This window comes from Brugia malayi (assembly GCF_000002995.4).
Source record: "Brugia malayi strain FR3 genome assembly, contig: Bm_v4_Chr1_scaffold_001, whole genome shotgun sequence".
NCBI lineage: Eukaryota > Metazoa > Nematoda > Chromadorea > Rhabditida > Onchocercidae > Brugia > Brugia malayi.
In genome coordinates, this window is record NW_025062475.1 from 1402205 (window position 1) to 1418025 (window position 15821).

At 24.4% G+C, this 15821-nt stretch overlaps 2 protein-coding genes across 3 annotated transcripts; one reads left to right on the forward strand and one right to left on the reverse strand.

Moving 5' to 3' along the window:
• Positions 1 to 4229: 4229 nt before the first annotated feature.
• On the forward strand, positions 4230 to 9706 carry Bm8082 (Uncharacterized protein; the record flags this gene model as incomplete). Of its 2 annotated transcripts, XM_043076200.1 has the most annotated exons (12): positions 4230 to 4287; positions 4922 to 4985; positions 5176 to 5265; positions 5666 to 5768; positions 6295 to 6453; positions 6898 to 7075; positions 7374 to 7506; positions 8014 to 8111; positions 8746 to 8816; positions 9114 to 9190; positions 9284 to 9367; positions 9661 to 9706. In XM_043076200.1, 12 exons carry the CDS (start codon positions 4230 to 4232, stop codon positions 9704 to 9706), a joined length of 1161 nt encoding a protein of 386 aa, XP_042932134.1. The 2 variants fall into 2 exon arrangements, with proteins under 2 accessions (XP_042932134.1, XP_042932135.1); XM_043076201.1 differs by lacking the exon at positions 9661 to 9706 and having other exon boundaries at positions 9284 to 9380.
• Positions 9707 to 10716: 1010 nt separating this feature from the next.
• Positions 10717 to 14655, reverse strand: Bm8083 (uncharacterized protein; the record flags this gene model as incomplete). The annotated part of the gene is made up of 9 exons (XM_001894943.2): positions 10717 to 10842; positions 11388 to 11489; positions 12017 to 12128; positions 12240 to 12295; positions 12373 to 12435; positions 12536 to 12697; positions 12913 to 13094; positions 13779 to 13916; positions 14256 to 14655. The coding sequence occupies 9 exons, from the start codon at positions 14653 to 14655 to the stop codon at positions 10717 to 10719; spliced, it is 1341 nt and encodes a 446-aa protein (XP_001894978.1).
• Between the last annotated feature and the right edge of the window lie 1166 nt (positions 14656 to 15821).

Genomic DNA, 15821 nt, shown 5'->3' on the forward strand with positions numbered 1-15821 from the left:
CATTTTTAGAAGTAAATAAAAGAAAGAAAATTATGGAATATTTTCAGAGTAGCTAAGTGGCTTATTTTAAAAATTATTAGTAATTTATTTTTCAATTAATAAAGATAAACAAAAGTTTTTAATAAATAAAAATTATAAAATTTGATTAAAAAAAAAAAAAGGAAATGAAAGGGGATAATATGAAAGTTAATCAAATAATTATCATTCAGGAAGATTGAATTCGGAAAAGTTTTTCATACTTCATCAGTACATTGTACCCAAGACAATTCAGGCCAATTAACTTCAACCCTAGGCTATAAAAATAAATTACAAAATTAAATTTGATAGAAATTAAATGTTATAAATTAGATATTTCGATTGTACAGATTGGTGGAATAAGCAACAAAATTAATAAATAATTGCAATAAATTTTGATTTATTCTAAATTTTAGCTTTTTCTTTTCTAACTTCTTTCAAAAATTCTTTCTTAAATTTTTTTGAAAATATCAAATTAAAACAGTTTTTTTTTTTTTGTCTCAAATTTTACATTCCATTCCAAAAGTAATACCACAGCGTTAAATTTTCTTTGCTAATTCAATTTAAAAAAAAAAAAAAAAAAATTCAAAAAGTTTTTTTTATTCTTGATCAATTTAATTTGAATTTACATGCGAGCAATAAAAATGATTCAATCAATAATCGATATTTAAAACATTTCATATTATTTGTGTATTATTTCTGCTATATAAATTTAAGTATTGCATCAAAATTCAACCATAATTGTAAATTAATTATCAATAAATTTATAAAATAAAAAATTTATGCAAAGTTTAATTATTAATAAATATTGCAAAATATGTTAGTTAATTAATTAAACATAAATGTGACATTTTATATTTATTTTTTTTTTTTTTTGCTCAAAGATAAATCGAATTTTGGTATAATTTTTAAATATAAATGATTGAAAATGATTACAATTTTTATTACCTATTACTTTTCATTTTATTTTATTCTTTTTTCCTTTCATCTTTTTCGCCATTTTCATTTTACTACAAAAAAAAAATTTTTTTTTCTTTTTTTTTTTTTTGAATTTTTAAGAATAAAAAAAAAAAGGAAAACGAAAAAGAAAAAAAAAATAAATTAATTAAAATAAAACGAAGGTAGAAGATGAAGATGAAGAGAAGAGGAAGAAAACAGCTGTTAAATGAGATTTAATTTTTCTACTTTTTATTATTTAAAAAATAATAATAATAATAAAATTTAAAAAAATAAAGGCAAAACTCAAATACACATATATCTTTTACTAATTAATGCTTTTCTTTTTCTTCAATTTTTTTTTTGATTTTAAATTTATCGTAGCTTTCTTGCTAACTTTTTTTTTTTTTTATTTTGTTTTTTTCTTGTTTAAACTTTTTAAAAATTTTTCCTTCTTTTTGGGGTTATCCATTTCATTTTCTTCTTCATCTTTTCTCTTCACTTACTCTTTTCTTTTTCAATTTTTTTTTTTTTTTTTTCATTTAGTATAGTTTTATGTATTTTCGTTTCCTGTTTTTCCTTCTTTTTTTTTTTTTTTTTTTGTTAGATTTTATAACTAATTAACTAATTAATTAAAAAATGAATGAATGAATGAAATGTATGAAATGCTTCAAAAATATGAAAGATAAAAGATGGAAAGAAAGATGAGAAAAGTATGAGAGTTCAAATGTCATATTTTTAAACCTATCAATTTCAATTATCAAAGCTAAAATATGTGTAAACATATCATTGTTGCTATTTCAACTCACTAATTATTTTCATTTATTTTAATATTTTTCCATCCGCTAACTTTTCAATTATTTACTTTAGTATTTTCATCTAATCTTTAACTTTCAAATAAGATAAAAAATGATTAATATTTTGTTTGAAAATTTTAATTTGATTAATTAATTAGTAGTGTTGTTATAACTATTTTACATTCTGATTTTCATTTTCCCAATTTTTCTAAATCTAATTTTATATATCTGTGAAATATTGTTTAAAAAAAAAGGAAAAAAAAGGAAAAAGGAAAAAGAAAGAAAACAATATAAAATAATTAAAATTATTATCAACAATACAGCAATTTCTTCAATATTTCACTTTTTTCTTTTAAATTAAATTTTTTCTCATTTTATTTCAATTTTTTTTTTAATAAATAAAAAATGAATTAAATACATAAATAAGCTTAAATTGCTTCCATGAAATAAAAGAGAAGAAAAAAAAAGTATTAATCTATGGATTACTGCAAGATCTACTAATCGAAATTTCATGTTTTTTTTTTTATTAAATATAATAAAGCATTTCGTAGGGTATTTTCAGTTTATCAAAAATCAATTATTATTTTAATAATTTAGTTTGTAATAATATTTTTCTTTTCTTTTATATTATCAAATTGTGAAAAAAAAAAAAAAAAAAGGAAAGAAAAATTTGAAACATTAAGAATTGGTGTAAATGATAATAATAATAATTTCATACTAATTAAAAAAATATACTAATTAGCTTAACTTCATACTAATTAAAATACTAATTAGCATATTTTTCTTACTGACTACAAATATTAAAAAACATTCAGTAGTAGTGTTAGCATAACATAACACTTAGCTAAATTATCATTTTATAAAACAAATAGCATAGTGCGAAAGTAAACAATCATTCAATTGCTTAATAAATAATTAGCAAAACAAAAAAATAAATAAATAAATAAAGTCATGCCATTTAAAAAAAAAAAATGTTTATTTAAATTGCATTATTATATATAATAAATAATAATATATTTTTAGTAAATATTTTCGTTATTTATTTATGCATTCTAGAAAAAATAAAAGAAAGTAAAAAACTGCAGGACAAATAATATTTTGTATAAATATTTACAGAATTAAAATACTAAACAAACATTCATTTCAATATTTAACTTACACTTCAAAGTTTAGCTTATATTTTTCAATGCTTAACTTATATTCATCTTTAGCGATCATAAATTTCAATTTTTAGTTTTTGTTGAAATCATTTTATCGCATTTTATTACAATTTTTCAATTAACAAAGTATGCCATTATATTTTATGATTTATTTTCTCTTTTTTACTAAAAAAAAACAAACAAACAATAAACACTATTGAAAAGAAAATATAATTCCTTGCATATAAAATTGATTTGAGGTAAAATAAATTAATTTGAAGAAAAAAAAAAAAAAAAAAAAAAACTATGCTTTAATTATTTATTCAGCAAAAAAAAAGTAAAAATAAAAACAAAAAGAAAATTTGTAATTATATTTTATTTTTTCATTTTTAAACATTCTTCTGTTTATATTTCTATTTTAATAAGCTTATAATACGAATTTTTCATTGTTTCTGAAAGTGAATTTTTTACAAAATAAAATTTTGTTAAATATTTTCAAGCTAACAAATTAAGTTTTAAATCGAACAAATTTTTTTTTCATAGTCATTTTTTTCAATTAAATACCAGCAAATTCTGTAATTATTTTGCGCTTTGTTTTTTTTATTTTATTAACTTTTTTAACATAAATTTTTTGTTTTTTATCCGAAAAATTTTTATAATTTTGAATTTTAAATGTTATTTGTTTAAATTATCATTTCATAAAGGTTCAAATTTTTTTATTGTTATTGGTTTCATTCGAAATTACTGCTTAAATTACATTACAACAAGATGATAATTTTTAAAGAAAATACAATAATATGTTGTAAAGTAGCAAATACTATTATAATTTTAAGTTATAATATATTTTAATTAAATATTATTATTGTGAAGAGAAAATCTTTATTAAATATATATATTTTGGAATAATATGAAAATGATATAACTCATAAAATAAATTAGAATAATCGATACTTTTACTTTTCGTCATTTTTTCTTCTTTTTCTTTCAATTTTTTGATGAAAAGGAAGTAAAATTTAAGAAAATAACATAATTGAAGCAAGTTATTTTGACAGTTGTTAAAGAGATGACGGATAGATTTTTGTTTGAAATGATTTTACATATAATCAAATCATATCATTTGACATTGTGACTAGCATCAAACGATGAATGTATTTAAAATATAACAATTGAAGTGGCCAATAATCAATAATTAAAAAAATTATAATTTAATTTATATGAATTAATTTTAGCTAAATACTTGTATAGATTTAATCACAAAAGCATTTAATAGCTAAATGCTTATTCAAAATAGATTTAAAAATTATTAACTTAATTACAAAATTATTAATCGATTTTTGCAGTAATGGGACAGAAGAGCTCAATTAATAAAAGTAGTAAAAATGTTGAATGCTATTCAACAGGTAATTTTAATTACTAATTATTTTCTCTTCAATTTTTTTTTTTTTTTTTATTTAAATTTTTTCTTTCTATAATTTTTTGCATGATAATTGAATTAAAGTTTATGAGAAAATTCATTTCATTTCTATTTAATTTGCATCTTAGTAATAAAAGATTTTTTTATGCTAAATTTAAAAAAAAAAAAAAAAGAAAGAAAGAAATCATTTAAATTAATAAGCAAAAAATTTACTAATATTTCAAAAAAAAAAAAAGAAAAAGAACACAGATAAGATTTCTAAATTATAAAATAATAAAATTATTTAACTTAATTTTCTGTTACAATAAGTTTAGGTTATTTATTGCTCATAAAAAAAAAAAAAAACAAATTTATTAATTATTATTTTATAATAACTTGTAATGAGCATATTTCCAAATGATATAAAACTTATACCATTTTCATTGATTAAATTTTAAAAATCGAAATTTTTGTTATTAATTTTTTTCATTTTCCCTTAATGTATACTTATTAAAAGTTTAAATTTTGCAAAATTTTAAACAATTAGCAAAATTTATTTATCATTAATACAATTATAAATTATTATTATATAAAATTATAAGTTAATGCTAGAGGTTAATGTAATTTAACATAATTTTCAGCAAATGAAACACTTCTTAATGAAAATCACGATACAAAGAGCCCTGCCGTAAATGCTAATTACAGGTAAAATTGTTGAAAAGTTCTTTTTCCTTTTTTCTTTTCTCTTTTTTTGAATTATAATAAATATTAAAGAAGAAATTTATCTAATTTAAATATTAAGGAAAAAATTTAGGGAATTTTTGTTTGTCAAAATATAATAATAGAAGTGAAATTAAAAATTTTTGAATTATAAAATATAATATTCTAATTATAGAGGTATAATTCGAGATTGCTTTGACAGAGCAACATGTATCACAGCAAAAAGAATTTTGATGAGAGTTAATCAACAACGACCTGATTTTAAGTATACATTCTCTCTCTTTTTTTTTTTTTAACTTTTATTTTTCCTTTTTATATAATTTAAATTTAAATATGAATAATTGACATTAATTAAAACAATCAATCATTGCTTCGACTAGCTTATTTCATATTTTATTTTTTAAATGAAAATGTTTTTTCTTTTTTAATTGAAAAATATTTTATATTAGTTTTGGAATTTTAATTCCTACAATATTTTATCAAGTTTCATTTTCATTTCTATTGTTAACACTTTTTCATTGGTAGATAATTTTGTTTTATATTTTATTAGTAAATAATTTTTTTTTTATTTACATTAATAGATATCAATGCTATGAATGAAGAATTATCATGGATGAAATTAAAATGCTATCATTTTTGATTATCATATTTTATTTAATTTTTAGAATGTACAAAGATAATCTTACACCTGAGCAAATTGATTCATTAATCAATCTTTTGAATGATTATTTATCTGCTGTTATCGATAATATTGATGATGTTGAAAAGGTTGGTATAATCTGTTCTACCTTATAAAAGTTTTACCTTGTAAAGCCTTTGAAGATAATAATTTTTGACAACATTTAATTTTATTTCAAATATTATTTTAAATAAGAAAGAAGTATTTCGAAAATAATAAGAAATAGAAATCGCAATTTTTTTATTCTCAAAAGAAAAAGAAAAATTTTCTTTTTTACCAAACATATTTGTAACATATTAATCATTTATAAATAAATGAAGTTTTTCATTTCTTTTCCTCTTGTTTTTATGCAAACAAACTGAAAAAGCAAAATGAAAAGAGTGAAACTGTTAGGAAAAAACTTTTTTATATTTTATAAATAATTTAATTAATGAATCATTCCAATATATAACATTTAGTGCTAATTTAATTAGCAAATCAAAATCTAATCCCAAAAGAAGTTGACCTTCGAGAGATCAATAATTCAATATTTAATTTTCTTTTTTAATTCAAATTTTTATTTAAAAAATCAGATTGAAATTTCAATCAGTTAATAATTTTAAAATTTCAATACAGGTAAAGGAGCTTTCGATGAATTATGGTTTAAAACATGTCAGTTTAAGATTAAACGGTTTTAAACCTGATTTTTTTGCTGCAATGGCTGATGCAATTGCAACAGAATGTTCATTTTTAAGTGAAACAGCTACTACACATGCACCAACGAGTACTTTTAGAGTTATTATTTTATTTCTTTTTTTTTTTTTTTTAATTATTTTTTCAAATAAAAAATTTATTTAAAAAAAAAAAAAAGTAAAATCAATGTTAAAAGAAATAATATGTTGCAATAAGGTTAAAGATTAGAAGAAATTCAAGAAGTATGTCGGTTTATGCTTTTGTTTCATTTCAAAATTTAAAATAAAGAAAAAAAAAAAGAAACATATTCAACTCATTATAAATTTTATAGATAATTTAATTAATCAACAAATTGAAAGTCAAATTTTAATGATTTAATAATGAGGTGAATGCTTTTAAAACTTTTAGATGATGAGCTACTTTTTTTTTTTTTTTCCTTTTTGGTGTATACTTTTTTGATAACTATTTTAATATAGGATTGACTAATTTGTTGATAATCAATTGTTATTTTAAGAATTACCAAATTAATTAATTGTATTTTTTTAGGCTTGGACAATTCTTGTTGATTTAATGTTTTCTTCTGTACGTGATGGTTTTTATCAAGAATTACGCCGACAAAGACGTCAATCACCAACACATCTGAAAAGTTCACGTGAGTCAAGTGCCAGCACAGAACGACTTCTTGAAAATTCGGAAAGCAATTTAAGAGATTCCGTAAAATCAGGTGCGAATTCTCGTTTAGCTAGATTTAGAATTCATTTCTAGCTGTAAAAATTATTACATAATATCAACTTATATGTAATTATCAAAGTTTATCTAAAAGAAAAAAATGCTAGAATAAATTTCTATGCTAAATGAAACTAGAAGAAAAATTAAGTATTACTCGTATAACAAATAAAACGCAGAAAAATGAATAAAAAAAAAAAAAAAGAATTCACAAATACAAATTAAAATTTGGGCTAACAAATTTAAAGAATTAAAATTCTAATCAATTTATCATTTTATAAATGCTATATTTGTAGCTAATTTACGTTTCGAAAATAATTACTACAGCAATTGCGATCAAAGGATAACCGCTAGCAATTCATCGCTAACTAAACAACCATTTTCAAGCACTGATATTTCGAAACAGGAAGTTATAAATTATCATTTAAGGTAAATTACTTATAAATTACTTTAAGGTAAATTACTTAAATTACTAAGAAAATTATTCTACCTGAAAAAAGAAAAATCAGAAGTAATCGATGGATGGATATTTACAAACTGTTAGAATATCAAAATTTGTGAGCAAACATTTGATATAATAAATTTTCAGTTATTTACTGCTCATATAAGTAAATGAATTAGATCCTAAAAAAAGGAAAAGGAAAAGGAAAAGAAAAAGACTTATAATATTAACAATTGTTTGATCTACTTATTTTTACTTTAACAACTGATCTATTCATTAAGCTATCGATTGAATATCAACAAATCCATCTTTGAGAAATTTTTATCAATATAAATTCAATATCATAATTTAAAATTTGAAATTAGAAGCGTTAATTTGTTCATCTCCTGAACTAATAGCAATGTATTTAGCTCAAATTTACATTTATTTAATAACATAATCAAATAATGCGTAATAAAAGTTTTTCAATTCATTAGTTAAATTATATTTTAAAGACCAGGAACTACGACAACAGCTGCAATTTCAAAGCCACTATTTCAAAAATCAAATTCTACAAACAGTTTTTTAAAATTATTATCTGCATCATCTTTTGGTAAGTTTGTAATGAATAATTTTAAAAATATTTTTTAGGCTTTATTTTTATCTTCTCCTAATCCTTAATTAGAAAAAAAAAAAAAAAAAAGAACTGAATCAAAACTAACAGTTCAAATATATAAAAAATTTAATCCATAAAACTTGATAGCAACCGCATAATGTATAAAATGTAGCATACAAACATTTCTATAGCAATTTTAATTTTCCATATTAAAATCGAGCAATCATCAAATAAACTCACATAATAACAAGACTTATGCAAGTTTTCGTTTTATTTTTCTTCTTTTTAAACAACAAAATTTAGAAAAATAAGTTAGAACAAAATGTCATATTTAAAAACTGATTAAGCGTGAAAATTAATTTAATCGATATCACAACGTACCATTGCTATTATAAGAAGGAAAATTATCTTTATTAAATCTTAAATACAATTTTAATTTTCATATTAGCAATTTACATTACACTGTTTCACTATCTTTGCTTTTTCATTATTAACTTTATACAATTTTAAATTGTAATTATATAAATTTCATCCATATATTGAGAATATTCATCATCAATAACTTAACTTTTTCAATAGAAAAAATACACCTCATCTTTCTTTTCATCCAAAAATTTTCTTTCCTTTTCAGGTTCAATAAATGAGAATTGTAGCACTTCACAGATGAAACGTGGAGAATATATTATCAGATCACGAACACCAGTGAGTGATTACTTTTAAAAATTCATTTAAATAAAATATAAAGGTGAAGTATTTTTGCAAATAAATATAATTAACATTTTGTCATACTTTTTTTTTTTTCGTTCAATAAAGCAATGATTTCTTGAAAAATTTACTGTACGCATTACATAATTCAAAAATCTTTCCTCACATTCATAAGAGAAATTGAAAAAAAAATATGAGATATATAGAAATCAAATAACATCATATAAGCAATCAAAAAACAAAAAAAATTTTTTTTTTTTTTAAACAAATTATATACAATTGAATCATTTTTAGATTCCAAATACTGGCCGTTTTTTTAAAAAAACTACTACAACAATTAATTCTGAAGCCAACAAACATCAAACCTTCAAGTATGTTCCGTTTTACTTTCCAGATTTCATTTGTTTTTTTGTAGGAATTATTCACTTCTGATATAATTGATCATATATATATATTTCTTACAGGCAACTCTCATCAGATTCATCACAATCTGCTATACCAAAGTCTTTTGACCCAAACAAAATTATCGATGATTTCATGAATGATCGGTATAATGTTTAATCCTAAACCTATATCCTTATCCGAAATAATTCTGAATTCTAGCTCAAATGTCTTAAAATTATTTCTTCATTACTTTTCCAGGAATATTCGATACTCTAGCAATTCCCTTAATTAAAGAGACTAAAGATTTCTAGGAGTATCTTTAATTTCTCGTTCTATTTCATTATCCTCTTTTTTTTTTAAAAAAAAAAAAACTTTAGCCTAAAACCTAGCCTCGATTTCATCGCTAATTTAAAAGTAAGGGAAAAATAACATTCTGTAATTACTATACGTTATTTAGCCTGTCGTCTGCACAAAATTTTGCATTTCCGAATAACAGAAAATGAAAGTGATAATATGTGTACAATTGTTGCAAATTAAAAAAATGCAAAAGAGAAAAAACAGTCCATTGAATGATGATCTATCATGAATAAATTATACATAGGCACTTGGTGCTAATATTCGGTACATTAGATTAAAAAATTCATGGCAACCAATTTAAAGAATTATATATTCACAATCTGCTCCATTAAGGATAAAGGAGACTGCATTATTAATGTTTTAAAATTTTCCAGTAGTCATAGCAGAGCAATGAATTGCCTCTTTTTTTATAAATAGTCAGAAATCATAATATTTCCTAGTTTTTCCATAATTTCTTAACAACAATTTTAGATCCATTTTGATGGCTGCCACGACTTTGACAAAAAATCCCTGAGATGCTGAGTAAAAAATAAAAAAGAAAAAACATTCAGAGTCAGAAGAGAGTCATTTCTACAAAATATTAATAGAGTCAGTGCTGGAAAGTTAATGATTATTGGGATGAGACTTGATTCTATAACTCATAACTTTATGTGTCTTATTCAAAATACTTCCATACGAAAATATCCTCTGGTTCAAAAAATATATTACAGTCAATACCTATATAATTTTGGCATTTAACGATTCACTATTCATCAGAGCAAAGTTATGACTTCTAAAACTAGAATGTAATAGACAAAGATCTCTAAAGCCTAAAATCTAAAAAATTGTTCAAAAAATGATAACTTTGTCATTCTTAAAATATATAATAAATAAAGGTCTCTTTTAGTACAGAAAAACACAAAAGTCGAAAACTGAAAACAGAGTTTTCATTTTTGAAGTAAGCAAAATGGATAAAACTTATAAACAGATAACACATTCATCCATCGCCTAAATGCTCTGAACATTGATGTTCATGTACTAAAAACAATTTATAGGGAAAGCTATGCTTAAAACAAATATTTGAAAAAAAAAAAAATTCACGATACTTACATTTAGAATATTTACAAAAATGCAAAATGATGTGAAGTATCCTAATTTCACATTACTAAACCACCATTTATGAATCGGCAGTCGGATAGTCCAACTTATTTTTGTGCGTTTTGGCAATGTGCAAAAAATGAGCGATTGTTTCAAAAGCGGGAGCATCAATTGTCTCGAAATGTTCCAGTATACCTTCCAGTAACTGCAATTAAAACTAATTTTATGGCAGTGTCATATTTGGTTTCATATTTTCAAATAAAATTGCAATATTTTGCAGATTAAGCCTGGGAGAACATGGAATAAGTTGACCATAGTACACATTTGTCGGTTAAATCGTATATTCAGCGATATAAAAAAGCGATCAAATCATTATTATTTACTATTGTTCAAAGTACATTTAACCTGACTTTTGAGCACCTTTCGCTGACAGGGGAAAACATATTTCCATGTTAGGATACGAAACATGTATTCCAGTCATCAGTTTTATATTTTATGGAAAATCTAAAGCACATCAAATATCCTACAGAAGAAAGCGATCTTATATACATGCATATATTAACTTCTTCGTAATGCAAAGAATACATACTTCAAATAGAAAAAATTCACGGAACATTTCCTAATCGTTATCGCATTCCCTAGTTGCCTTTATCATCATGCTCATCAAGCGACATCTTACGCATCTAAGCAAGCAATAATGAATCAAATGATAATAGCCAGTTGAGTTTGAATTGATTTAAATTTTAGGACCTGTTGTTTTGTATTGGTGCTTGAACGATGGGGAAGATTGAAATATTTTTTGTAACGTCGTAAAGTAGTGGCCGAAAGAGCATGAAAAGGTACTTGCAGAGGCTGAAAAAGCAATTTTAAAAAAATTCTCTCAGCCACCTTAAAGCCATTTTCACGAGTCATTTTCATCATATGTCCTATTGTTTTAACCATTCTTTACCGTGATGCAAAAGTTTCTTCCGTAAACTTCCACAACATATTGAAATTTGAAATAAGCTGAGATAGGACATAGAATTCCAGTGCTTTCCTACTTCACCACAAGTTTTTTTGGGACATTTTTTGATTCTTTTAAATGGGTATTTTATAGAGATAAAATACATTTATCCAGGAATATTTATGCCAATCTTTTCTTCGTTCGAGTAACAATAAATAGATCTAAACTCTATGAATATTCCATCATTCAGCACAACTTGTTTCTTGTTTCTTATTAAAATCATCCATCTTCTTATATTGAATATTATTTTATATCCAAAAATAAAAAAAAAAGGAAAAAAAAAAAAAAGAAATGGAATAGAAGAAAATTGCTATATTGGGATATTAACTAGCAAAAATCTTGGATTTTATCTTGCACTATAAAATAAAAAAGTTACAGCTGAAGTTGTTGGTCCTTCGCCTGATGGTGATGCATTCACTTCCTCATCTCCCTTCATAGTGTGAAAATTCGTGCTCATGAATGGCCAAATTCCAGTAAGTGCACCGATGCTATAACAAATTGATGAAACTACATATTATTTAAAAAGTTCAGGAAAATCTAACAGTGTACAAAATATATGAGTTTTTCCAATTAAATATTTCAAAGATTCACAAACACACCTAGGAGTTTCATCATCGCTTTCAGCATCGCCACCACTTGTTCCCGGTCGTCCTTTCTGGAATTTGAAAGACTTTAATCTAAATGGGAAAATTTCTACTTCCCAATCCTTAGAAGATAGTGAAATATGCAAACCTTCTTCTTTTTTCTTTGCGTTTCTCGCGTAGCCATTAACTGTTCATAATCTTTCATGTAACTCTGAAAAATGAATATATTTGTAAGCCAATTTAATGTGCCGCACTTAAAGGAATAAAAATTTAAAAAGTTGAAAAGAAATTTTCAAAAAGAAACAACCGACTCTTGTTAATGGATCATTTTTGAAAGCTTGGAATTCATCTTCTGTAACTTCTACTGCCAAGTATTTGGTAAGATCTCTTGCTTCATACTTCTCATTAGGTTTTAATTTTGGTTCATGCATGATTACACGATAGTGAAATAGGCATGTATACCAATGTCCTCTCTGAAAAGCTTATTGTTTACTTGAAATGATCTCTTCCACTTATACAAAGCTATTAAGAATTTAAAATCCTGAGGATGTATAGATCATGGAAAAAAGATGCCCTTTTAATCGCATTCATCTTCTAGCTATTAAATACAAATCCAAAAAAAAAAAAAAAAACTTAAGTAATTTAAGTAATCATCAATAATTCAAGGAAAAATATTAAAAATAATTACCCCTTTGTTATATGCAAATGGAAGATTCTTCTTCAGTGCCTTTTGTCGTAATTTATTGCTAAACCAAATCCCAAATGCTGGACGACCACATGCTATAGCTTTTCCACCAGTAAGTGTTGCCAAACAACAACATGCTTTTGCTTCCAAAATAGATTGATCAAGTTCAGACCAATTAGTTTCACCTGAAAAGAGTTTAATATCAGATAAAGTCGGTTTATTTGAATCGGTGTATAGCAGTGCAATGTATCAGTTTTGTATGCATTTGTATGCACTGTAAAAAAAAATTTGCAATATCATACTTCAGTGGTTTAATACTTCTATTAGACCTCGTTTAATTAGGCTATTGGTAGAAATACTAAGCAAACACAGAAAGAAAATCGAAAACAAAAATTATATCCTCAAATTTATAAGACTGCCTATATAATATCTTCATTCACATAAATTCAACACATTCTAAAATTATATAACTTCAAACCAATGTTGTAGATGAGCACTATAGTCTTATATTATCTTCGATTTATTCATTTTTCTCATTCAACCGATTCAAACAAATATCACTCAATTTATTAACTAAACATTTTCTAGCATGAAGTAGATTCAGCATAACATATGCTAGCAAACACTCTCTGCTGCCCACACTCAACACTTTAACGCAGTTTAATTGTGGAAGACAGAAACATAAATCTTCAATGTCAGTTCAATAAGCAAATCTTTCAGATTTCGTTTTCATTGAAATCAGGAAGCCAAATTTTAAAATTAAGACTAAGACCCACTTTTTTCTGATTTGATTCACTTTTTTCTCTTATTTTATCTTCGATTTATTCATTTTTCTCATTCTACCGATTCAAACAGAGAATAAATTGCACCTGAAGATTCAGAGTCATCACTAGACGTTTCTTCCGCTTCTTCTTCTGCAACATCTGACTCATCGTCACGTAATTGGTGACGTGGCATTTCGGCACTTGGAAGTTCAGGTCGACTTATACCACTCGTCCCCACTTCGCCTGAAATTTTTTCCCAAAATAAACATTTCTAAGAAAGCAAAATGACTTTCCAACCTAACAGTAATGATATTATAGACGAAATCTTTTAATATATATTTGTTACTTAATCAGGACTCATTTTAACAGACGGCGATAATGACTGGGCAGCATACCATAAAATTAGTTTTATTATAAGAAATCGTAACGCCAGCCATAGGCAAAGCATAAAAAAAAGAGTCAGATTAAATGCAAAAAAAGTAATCAAAAGCTGATTAGCTTCAGAGAAATTATTCAACACAAATTAAATAATAAACATATCAAATCAAAACATACATCAATTTTTTCTTAAATTAAACTAACCTGGAACATTTCCAGATGCAGTAATTGTAGCTGCAGCAACTGATGCTATACCTGAAGTTCCTGGTTGTTGCTTATATTTCAGTCGTTGTTGCTGCTTTTTTGGTGATTGCTTCTTCTGTTGCTGTTGTAGTTGTTCTTGTTGTAGTTGTAACTGTTGTTCTGCTTGCATTAATAACTGCAATCGTTTCTCTTCCTCTTCAATCTCACGTTGCCTTTTTTCAAACTCATCTCGAACACGCTTCTTGTACGGATAAGTCATTGAATTATTCGTATTATTAGTATTAGCAGAAGTATCACTGTTGGTAGTGGTAATAACAGCAGTAACTGCTGGAGTGACACTGATCGATGCTTTAGCCGCTACCGATGCCGAAAGTTTTGATTCCAACATCGGGCAAGACATCCTTATCTACTTTTTTTTTTCTGCCAAAGAATATTCCTGAAAAAGCAAAAAACACATATAAATAATGGAAGTGCGATCTAGATACATATAAATGAAACGATATGCAGGATAACGGATATACCATGATCTTTTATGCTATTTTTAAGAGCTTTTGATAATTTTCGAAAAACCTGACATAATTTTCTATGAAATTAGATAAAATACCTTTTCTCCTTCTTCCACTTCTTTCTTTTCATTCAACTGTTCATTCCCTCTTGAATTAAATTACTATTAGCTTCCGCAATTCAAACTCAATTTTATTTGCCATGATACATACAAAAATTGTGCCTAGCTTGCAAAACTGCAAAAAGGAACAGTGAAAAGAAGCAACTAATTAAAACCAATGACTGCAGCAGGCAATTAAACGTTCAGTAAACGATTTCAGGAACTAAAGTAAATATGTTTTCCAACCAATTTTACGATAAAACTGTATACAGTCTCATTTTGTAATACATTTCTAACTTTCATGAATTCAAACAAAAAATTGGATAGATTTCGAGATGAATTCAGAAGTTGTATGGCATTTGTTCCCTACCATTTAATTTTTCAAAAAAATAAAATAGACTTAAGAAAGTGCTCAGTCTGCTCTATCTGTCTGTTCATTGAAGAGTTATCTTTGTACAAAAATTTTCAAAACAAACTTTATCGTTATCTCATTTCCTAATTTGCCAACTTTATATATGATTAAATTTGTCTGGGAAATGGTTAGTGATGAGGAAATTAGGAAGAACCAAATTAAGACACTGACGAAAACAACAAATTTAATTCTAAGGTAAGTAATATTTTCCTCATCGATGACAAAACAAAATAATTTCCATAATTAATGGTAAAAGTAGGCAAGCAAAAATCAAATCATTATCATCAACGGTTTATGACCAGCAGATAATCAATAACCAAATATACTTAGTCAGCAGTAATAATAAAAATGGAAAATAATCAAACTGTCTAAGCTACTGCTCCACAATGACAGAAGTAAACAAAGACAAAAATGTTATGATCGATATCAATGGAAAGTGGTCAGAATCAATTCATCAATATCAATTAACAATAATAATTAAACTTACAAACAATTAAATAGTCAAAGTTGGAAGTAAAATTAAAAGTAATAAAATTTCTTTTTTTTTTTT